This window comes from Octopus bimaculoides, chromosome 6 (assembly GCF_001194135.2).
Source record: "Octopus bimaculoides isolate UCB-OBI-ISO-001 chromosome 6, ASM119413v2, whole genome shotgun sequence".
Taxonomy (NCBI): Eukaryota; Metazoa; Mollusca; class Cephalopoda; order Octopoda; family Octopodidae; genus Octopus; species Octopus bimaculoides.
In genome coordinates this window covers 39,507,561-39,518,224 of record NC_068986.1, presented here as the reverse complement: position 1 = coordinate 39,518,224, position 10,664 = coordinate 39,507,561, and the positions used below count along the sequence as shown (strand labels likewise).

Below are 10,664 nucleotides of genomic sequence, written 5' to 3'. Positions count from 1 at the left end.
GCGTGCGTGCGTGCGTGCGTGCGTGCGTGCGTGCGTGCGTGCGTGCGTGCGTGCGTGCGTGCGAAACCAGCACTAGTTAAGTTTGATTGCTCTCATCACCAACTGGTCTGATAACATAAGATTATTGTTATTCTGCTGTGACTAATGTCTCTGCATTAAATAATTTATACAGTACTATAAATAAAGTAATGAGTGAAATAACAAGTATTTTTTAAGCTGTACAGACATACATAAATACACATTAAAATAATACTTACTTTGTGTAATGTAAGACCAGGTATTATAACACCAGCTTTGGGATCCTCTCGGATTGGTAACTGAGATTTTGAATTCAACAAGTCTTTAATTTGCTCATTATAGATCTGTAAACAAAAACAAACTAATTCCAATGAGAATAGTTAGGAACAGCAACTGGAAATGAACATAATAAAAAAAAAAATGAAGGCATCTGGTTTGAGAGTAACAAGGATTATTATTAGTATTCTGCTATTGCCTGTCAGCATCTTTCTTTTAATAGGATGACTGTCAGAGAAATGATGGAAAATTTTTTCAGCAACAGTACAGGGATCTGAACCTGTAGTTAATAGAGAAGGTTGTTCTAACAGCTGATGCAGAATCCTCTCTTTGTCCAAACATTGTTTTTTCCAACCATTACAATATCTGGGTATTATTCTTTGCTTCTTCTACACAAATACCTGGTGCCTTCATTTCAACCATTTGGATTGAAAGTACCAACATGTATTTACCCTCTGATAGTTCAAAATACCCTAATCATGACCATTTTGCCAATTTTTTAAACTATGTAACCTTACCAAATGAGATTTTTCCTTAAATAAATCATGAGAGTGTGATAAGAGGAAGATTTGGTGACTATGTCCAGGAAGTCGTATAACTACACAGAAACACCTTTAGATCTGTTCCATACAGGCTAATCTAAGACATAACAGCAACACAAGCCACTAATTCCTCTCTGAGACACCTCTCAACCTCAATTTCTAAAACTTCTCAGATGCCCAAGTAAAACTTTACTCCAATACTTTTTCAGAAATGTCAAGTTTGTACTTACGAGAGAGGAGAAAATGTTCATTTTACTTACCATAAACCTTAACATTAGCACCAAAGACTTTTATTCGGTCATACTGCTGGCATGGATTTCCATGACCCTCTGTCACCACTCAATTCTATTTGAATTGGGAGCTTGAGTGATGATAAATCTTTCATTAGCTGATTACACAACCATGGATGCATTGCAGTTATGCTCTTGATAGAGCTTGGTGATCCTTCCAAGATTTCTCTACTCAGCATTAATGTAAGAAACGCTGTTGGCTCAGTTGCGTTTTTCTGCTGCCTCTTTACAATCTGCTATGTTGCAGTCCTATGACTTTGCTGTATCCCTGGCAGGGTGGTTGAATGGGTGCTATGCCTCACCAAGGAGCAACCCGTAATTATGCAGGACACAGTGTCAATCCAGGAGATATTTTCAAATTATCCGCATACCTGTAGTCAGTCTCTTACTCCTTGTTAAAATCTTCACTCACACTGACAACACTCATGTAAAACCCAAATTATTTGCTATCCTGAACTGTGGCACCAGTTAGTTTCTTCATTTACTCCCCATTTTACTTGCAATTCAACACTGTACATACACACACAACAACAAACTGCATATAAACTCTTTCTCAACTTCACCCAAGTTTCCACCACGGCAGCTCTACGTTGTCACATACAATGCTTTCTCTGAACAATCTAATCCAACAAGATGACAAGTCCTCGTGTTTCCTTGTCATTAGCTTCAAACAATGCACTCTGTACCTATCTTCTGTCCTCACCAAACTACTGTCTGCTCCTTTAATCTGTGCGAAAACTTAATTCCCAAACCTAGGAAAAGCAATTTCTCTTATCCTCCTCACTCACTGTTACATTTGCAAATAACCTACACACGTTGAAAGATAATGAATATTCAACTGATTGGCAAAGACATATGTACACAACAATATTTTACAGTTTCTTCTCCACCTTTTTGATAACAATTTCTGGTCACCTGAGCTACCAAGGTGTATACCCCCTACCACTTAGTCCATCAATGCACCAACCTCTCTTTCTTTTGTCATCTCTACTGTGACTTACCCCATACTAAATGTTTTACTTTAAGCATCAACATGAAGTTCAAGCTAAATACAAACTTCACCAGTTGACTGAGGGACTGCTGCTACAAAGGATACAGCCACTATCTTTCCATTTTAGACTAAATTATTTTTTAAATACATATATTTACACTGGTAACCATCCATCCATTGTTATGTAGTACTGTAGTGTGTCTTGGAGCATTCAACCATTTTTGAATAACATTGGATTTTTATTAACCCTTTAGCATTCAAGTTACACTGTCAAATGTAATGCTTTTTCATTCATATTGTTTTTAATTAATCATGCATTATTTTGTAGCTTTGAAATTTTGATGATGTGATTGTATTTTTTTAGAATAGCATTGAAGGGTATGTGTGATAGGCTGGATCTGGCAAGTTAGAACATGAAACAGGTAGCATACCTGGGCTGGATATGGCCGTTTTAAATGCTAAAGGGTTAATGTAACATTAATCCTTTTGATGCCAACCCACATAACTGCCTTTGTTCAGTCATACAAAACCACTAGTTTGAAGGTGTTCATATATAAATTGAAACTTTCTACCATAATTTTATGGTGTAAGCCACTCACTGAATAATATCTGAGTTATTTTACTAAATCCCTCCAGACTGGATTAGTTTCAATATTAATTGCAACACATGGAGAATGTACTTCATGAGAAATATAGTGATAAAAGGGTTAAAACAAACAGCATGTATAAAAAAAATGGTATGAAGCAGCATACAGCTGCCATGGTGGAGAGTCATGTGAAGTTGAGAAAGAGTTTATGTACAGTTTTTTTGTTGGTGATGGTGGTGGGTGTGTAGGTACATATGCAATGTTGGGTTGGAAGAAGAACTGGGAGTAAGTGAAAAAGGCCAACAGGTGCCACAGTTCAGGATAGCAAATAATTTGGATCTTATCTTCCTCTTTAATTATGCTCGTGATCTAGAGTACAATTAAATAAACAACCTACCTCTAAATATGAAACAGCAACATCACAGCTTTTTTCAGTTTTAATTGCCTCTATTCTCTGATAAAGGTCCATAAGAGTGAGGAATGTGATTCCAGGAAAGTCATTGGTACCAAGCATGGTATATGTTTTCCCAGCACCAGTAGCACCATAAGCAAATACTGAAATATAAATCAAAAATGTCTTGAAATAGAAGTTTATTAAATGAATGTAAAGATTACCCCTGAGTACTCCTGGCACAGTCAACTTTGCCTTCCAAGATTAACAAGAGTAATCCACTAAACTCCAGCTCCAATATTTAAGGCTTTTGCCTACGATATAGAAATCACTAATTATTAATAGAACTTATTTTTCAAGTCTAATCAATCAATAAAACAAGAAATAAAAGTATTGCACTTTTTTCTTTTTATTCCCAACACATTAAACTGAATTCAAAAGACAGACTGCAGATGCCTAAAGCAAGGTTTGAACTGATAACCCTTGGTCTATAGGTCAATAGCTACAACTCTTCAAATTGCTGCCACAACACTTACTGTAAATCACTTAATTAAAACTATAACTATATAATGGGCAGCTATTAGCTACATCTATACAGTATCAATGAACAAAGCTAGAAGCAATTTAGCACATTCATAAAATGCACAATATCACTAAAATTGATTAACTTTCAGCAATTAGTAAGAGGTACATTCTTCAAATATAAACCTTTTGCAATGCTTCTAATGAAATCAATAAATTTATGTGAGCAAATTCATAAAAAGCTCATAGTTTATCCAAGTGAACATTGATCTACGTTTTTCAATTTGCTTTCAACAAATATATAGTTTACAAACAGATTGATTTTTGTTTCTATTTCCCCAACCACCATCAAAAATATATAAAATGAGCCCTCAACATTTCTAAATTGATAAAAAAATACTAGCAATTGGTGATGGTTTCTAAATATTTCAATGTCAATTAATAACAAACACTTGAAATTAAAACAATCCAATGTTCTTTATAGGTGAAGAAATTTAAGTATATAAACATAAAATATCTTTACAACTATCAGTATTGGTGTTCACATTGTAAGACAGAGCATGTTCTTCATTTAAAGCTACACATCAAATAGTTGCAATACACTGAACAGGTCAGTAGCAGTCTGAAGCCTGTCCAAGATCATAAACCAGAAAGTAATGCAAGGTCTGTCTTTATGATCCACTTTGGTAGTGATACCAACCCAAATATGAAATGAAATGTCTTCAAAAGATTTTTTTTATTTGAAAAAAAAAAAAAAACTATCAAAGGAAGAAGAGCTACACTTCTGACTTTCACGGGTCCTCAAAGACTGGTGAAATTGATGTTTTATCATGAACAACTCCAAGAAAATTTTGACCAGGGATGATTGGCAATATAGGAAGAAAGAGTTGAAGACAGTATTTGTGATAAATTTGTCAGGGAAAAAGTGGAGCTCAACTAGCAATCTTTCAGAGATAGAGGCCATTGTAGAGGAAGTAGAAAAAGTACTGTATATGCGTGGACTAAGGATTGGAGTGTATCCATGAGTTGACTCCATGCTAATCAGTTATGCATGACCAAAACAGCAGGTTCTAGGTACTGACAATAATGACTCCACAGAACACTATATGCATTAAGTTTACACATCATCTCTCAATCTAAAAAACAAGCACACAGTGTTCTTTTGAAACACAGCCAACCAACTCACAGCCATTGACAAGACCAGGTCAAACCAATATCTGTATCACACAGACGATTTTCAGGCACAGTTTGACCATCTTTCAGAAACCTATTTCCAGTAGGTCGAATATCTCTGCTTCACAAGCATTCCACAAAACTTCCTCCATTCTGTGCATAGATATTTATTAAATATAAAGCAATAAAACAGAGTCTGGTATCCCATCCTCTATAAAAATCTATAAACATACATAACTCAAGCAAAGCATGCAAAACCCATACAGGTTGCTTCCTTTTACTCATTTCATTGTCAGTTATTGTATAATTGTTTAGATAAAAATATGGTTGCTTGAATGGGAGAATTGCTATGAGAGTTAGAAGGACAATTTCAAATACTAAATCATAGAAAGAATGTTCGATTAAGCTGGTATGACATATTTTTTACAAGAATATTTTTACAAGTATGTTTAGTCTAAACATACTTATAAAAATATTCTTTCAGTGGTTTCAGTCAATTATATCATCACCACCCCCTGCCAGAACTTATTTTATCAAAAGCAAAACAACTAAATTCACCAACTTATTGGGTTAACTTTCTTCAGGGATATAAATAGCACAAGGTATTTCTGTCTGCAAGCTGATTTAAACAAAAACAATACATACACACGTACTCAGCTAACAGGCTTCCACACAGTTTCCATCAACAAAATTTCACTGACAAGCAATTAGTCAACCCAAGACTATGATGCAATATTGTTTGACTGAACACAGAACTGGGTAACTGAGAAGCAAACTTCTTAACCACACATCCATGCTTACACCTAACATTTTTTAACAATATTTTTTTTGTTTATAGAACGTCATACAGTAATCCCTTGACTATTGCAGGTGTTACATTCCAAAACACCCTGCGATAGGTGAAAATCGGAAGTAGAAACTGTGTATATATGTATTTTTTTTTTTTGATAATTTGTATATATAAATGCAAAACAATACCACAGAGGAACTGACAAAAGCTTAAATAATAAACTGCGATAGGTGAACTGCAACATGGCGAGGGATTACTGTATTTGGAAAGTAGTTCTAAAAAAAAAAATTACTTAATTAGACCAAGAAATGACTAGAGAGTGCCATTTCTAAATAAATAGGTCTTTTTAGCTGTCTGTTATGTCAGCAGATTAGGTGCTTTTTTTTTTTCCTAAACTAGCAGTAGAAAAATAACATACTATAAAACATGTGCAAATGCTTTAATAGAGGGGTTCTTAGCCCTAGTGTATAAGCTAAGTTTATGTAGAGTATTCCTAATAGGAGTATGGAGTAACATATCATAGGTAGACAAAAAGTGATACGGTATTCTTATCTGTACCTGTCTATACTCACACTCCAGCAAGCATACATACAAATATATGTACAGACCCACATATGCACCTATACTAATACTAATCAGATATACATTCACACCTATGTATATATATATATGTGTGTGTGTGTGTGTGTGTGTGTGTGTGTGTGTGTGTGTGTGTATGCATAAACCTAATTATATGTGTATATGTATATATATCATCATCATTTAACATCCTCTTTCCATGGTGGCATGGGTTGGACAGTTTGACTGAGGGCTGACAATATTTCTAAAGCTGGATGCCCTTCCTAACACCAACCACTCTGAGAGTGTAGTGGGTGCTTTTTACATGCCACCGTCACAGGATCCAGTCAGTGGCCCTGGCAACGGTTACGCTCAGATGGTGCTTGGCACAAGTGCCAACCAGGCGGTACTGTCATTGGCCACATCAGCGATTTTGATTTCACTTGCCTCAACAGGTCTTTGCAAGCAAAGTTTATTGTCCAATGAATGAAGGATACTCATAGGTGAGCTGGCTATACACCAATTGCATAGGGCACAGGTTATGGCCTCACTTGGCTTGTCGGTTCTTCTCAAGCACAACATATTTCCAAAGGTTTCGGTCAGTAGTTATTGCCTCGGTGAGGCCCAATGTTCAAAAGTCGTGCTTCATCACCTCATCCCATGTCTTCCTGGGTCTATCTCTTCCATAGATTCCCTCAACTGCTAGGGTGCGACATTTTTTCACACAGCTGTCCTCATCTATTCGCAACACATGACCATACCAGTGCAGTCGTCTCTCTTGCACACCACATATGATGCTTCTTAAGTCTGTCGTGTATGGACACTGACATTACACATTCAGTGGAGCATACTGGCTTCATTCCTTGCAAGTTTACACATGCCCTCAGCAATCACGGCCCATGTTTCACTACCATGTAGCATGGCTATTCATACATGAGTCATACAGTCTACCTTTTACTCTGAGCGAGAAGCCCTTTGTCACCAGCAAAGGTTGGGGCTCTCTGAACTATGCCCAGGCAATTCTTATTCTAGCAGCTACACTTTCATAGCATCCACACCCGCTACTGACCTGGTCACCTAGGTAACGGAAGCTATCAACTACTTGTAGTTTTTCTCCCTGGAATGTGACAGAAGCTGTTCTCTGCACATTTTCAGTGTTTATTGCTCCTGAGCTTTTGCCACATACAAAAACTATCTTCCTAGTTAGCCTTCCTTTGATATTGCTGCACCTCTTATGTGTCCATAGGTTACACTGGGTACATCTTATGGAGTTTCTACCTACACCTTTTCTACAGATTGAGCAGGGCCATCTACCTGAAGGGATTTGTGGCTTGTCTGACTTTCAACTTATTAAGGCTTTGGTTTTAGCTTGGTTGACTCTAAGGCCCTTCAATTCTAGTCCCTGCTTCCACACCTTAAACTTTTCCTCTAGTTCTGATAGTGACTCAGCAATTAGAGCAAGTTCATCAGCATAGAGGAGCTCCATATATATATATATAGATAGATAGATAGATAATATGTGTGTGTGTATATATATATATATATAAATAGATAGATAATATATGTGTGTGTGTGTGTGTGTGCGTGTGTATATATATATATATATATAATGTAGATATATAAAACCAGGCATACTTCAACTTATCTTGGCAATTGGTCCCAAGACATGCAACTTAATTAAAGAAAAAACAGCATAACATAAAACAACATTTTTAAAGATTCATCAGTTCATATCAGTTTTAATAACTGGTTTGAACATATCTTCACAGGTATTTGGTTAGTTTTTCTACTCCAGTATTGACTTTTAGGTGTTTTTTAATTTTTATTCTTTTAAATATTTTTGTTGAGACTGATGCAAAGTCAAATAAATCAATGCTGAACCTTTCAGACAAGATGACAAAGGACCAAGATGCCTGGTACTTTGCTGTACTCAAGAAAATCCGTACTCCACAGCGGAAATGTTAAGGCCTCTCCCACTGGTGTTAAGGCCACTGCAGAAACCCTGAGCCAATGCCACATAAAAATTACACATGCAGGTGCCATGTGAAAGCACTCGTGCCAGTGCTACATTAAAAGCACCCAACTCACACTGTTAAGTGGTTGGTATTAGGAAGGGCATCCAGCTGTAAAAACCACACCTAGTAGCAGCTCACCAGCTCTGATCAGACCATCCAACTCATGCCAGCATGGAAAACAGACATTAAATGATGACGATGTCCAATAACTTTAACAGCTTATTCTCACCTTTGAGAAAACAGAAAAAGAAACCAACTTACCTGAACAATTGTAACCATTAAGTAATCCATCAAGTATTACTTTACTTGTGTGTTCGTATATTTCAACATTCAAACTCTCTGGACCAAACACATGATCAAATGCAAAACTTAAGTTTTTGTTCCGTCGTCTTGTAATATCTCCTCGCACAAATTTCGAAGTTGACATACCATTTATTTCACATCTGTCATCGGCAGGATCAAATACCAGGATATGGTCATTTATGGGCTCGACCACAGTCCTAATTGAATCCTGATTTTCTTTTGAAGATAATGGTCGAACACGAACAACTACTTTTACCCCTGTATTATTCGTCATATTCAGTGGCTTGTTCTGAGATTTACTTTCTAGCTAATGTGTGTCAAGAATCTAAAGAAAAGTAAAATGTAAATATTAACATAGAAAAATAATGAAGAATAACACATTAATGAGATATTTATAATTTACACGGCAATACAAATTTCCTTTCATTATTTTATCATCCCATAGATACTAGAATGCACATGGCCTAGTAGTTAGGGAGTTGCCCTCATGATTGTGAGATCATTATTTTGATTTCTAGACAAGGAAGTGCATTGTGTTCTTGAGCAAAACACTTCATTTCATACTCTTTTACTTGTTTCAGTCATTTTGACTGCGGCCATGCTGGAGCACTGCCTTTAGTCGAGAGAATCGACCCCATGACTTATTCTTTGTAAGCCTAGTACTTATTCTATCGGTCTCTTCTTGCCGAACCGCTAAGTTATGGGGACGTAAACAAACCAGCATCGGTTGTCAAGCAATGCTAGGGGGACAAACACAGACACACATACATATATATATATACGACAGGCTTCTTTCAGTTTCCGTCTACCAAATCCACTCACAAGGCTTTGGTCGGCCTGAGGCTATAGTAGAAGACACTTGCCCAAGGTGCCACGCAGTGGGACTGAACCCGGAACCATGTGGTTGGTAAGCAAGTTACTTACCACACAGCCACTCCTGCGCCTATGTTGCACTTTTAATCGTACAGGCCATGTCAATTTGAGAGAGGAAGGTAATGTATAGCGCAAACCTTTGATCACTATAAAAATGAATCATCTATGCAGGGTGTTCAGCAAGAAACTGTGGAACCCTCATCTGTCATTTACAACAAGAGAGGGACCAAGACAATTGATGGTAACAAAAATTAACACCTGTTTTTTTTTTTTAACGTTTTCTCGGATATTTGAAATGGCAAAAACCAAATGCATCATCAATTACTGTTCAATGCTTCTAGAAAGTTGAAATCAACAAAAATCTATCAACACTATTTGTAGCACAACCAAATTTCTTTCGGCTGTTCACAATGATTTATACACTGGTACATCAAAATGTGTGGTGGGATTACATAGTGTTTGGAGGATTCTTCACAAAGTTCTCTCCCAAATCAGCTCTAATCCATTAGACCCATGATCAAAGGGGTTCAACTGTAACCATCTCATCTAACTTTTCAGTGTAGCTAGGGCTACATTAATCAACATTTCCTTCTCTTTCTAGTTTTTTGAATTTTGTCTGCTATCTCTATCAAGGTGAATGAATGTGTAAAGGCTCCCTTGACAGAAAAGCTTCAAATATTTCGAAAATAGTTAAAATAAATGACATGATCCAAACATGTTCAAAGCTTACTGACTAGACATGCTGAAGACGACATACTAAAGAACACGTACACTGAAAGATATTTATATGCAAATTATATAAGCTCTAAGAAAAAAGTACCAGAAGAGTATGTGCAACATCAAGCAGATTATCTAGCTAATTTTACATCTACAAATGTTGTGTACCATAGTAATGAATTCGCCTATTGTTGTCTATAAATTAAACGCTTGTTGATTGTGATTGGGTGGTGCAAATTAAGAAGCCTTAAATTTAAGGTGAGAATGGAGCAAATTCTTAGTATCTCAACTCCTAGAACCCACACTAAACACTTTTCCCAATCTTCCCTTCCCTTCCCAAGAACTACATGACTTGCACCAATTTGGAATAAGGATAAACTTTTTTGGTCCAGATGGACTATATGTAATCTGAACCTTTCCCCACTTTTTTTTTTTTTTTTTTTTACGGAATCCCACGTTTTAGGCTATGGAGATTCCGATTCTGAAAAAAATTTTTTCAAAAATCTCAATTTCAAAATTTCGATTCCCCCCACCCCCGGTTTTTATATAGATCCACAGGGTAAACCAAACCCTAACCCTAACACTAGTTTTGTGAGATTTGGCTGTTATTTCTAGCAT

General features: G+C 36.5%; 1 protein-coding gene across 2 annotated transcripts in view; it reads right to left on the bottom strand.

Moving 5' to 3' along the window:
• The window catches only part of LOC106874568 (kinesin-like protein KIF18A), a 55,276-nt gene that overhangs the window by 42,316 nt on the left and 2,296 nt on the right, over positions 1–10,664 (bottom strand). For both annotated transcript variants that reach the window (XM_014922343.2, XM_014922345.2), the window contains exons 2-4: positions 8,415–8,781; positions 3,102–3,259; positions 258–362 (exon numbers count right to left, since the gene is read on the bottom strand). In XM_014922343.2, the coding sequence (XP_014777829.1) occupies positions 258–362; positions 3,102–3,259; positions 8,415–8,730 (579 nt within the window). In that variant the 5' untranslated portion in view covers positions 8,731–8,781. The remainder of the gene's footprint in view (positions 1–257; positions 363–3,101; positions 3,260–8,414; positions 8,782–10,664) is intronic.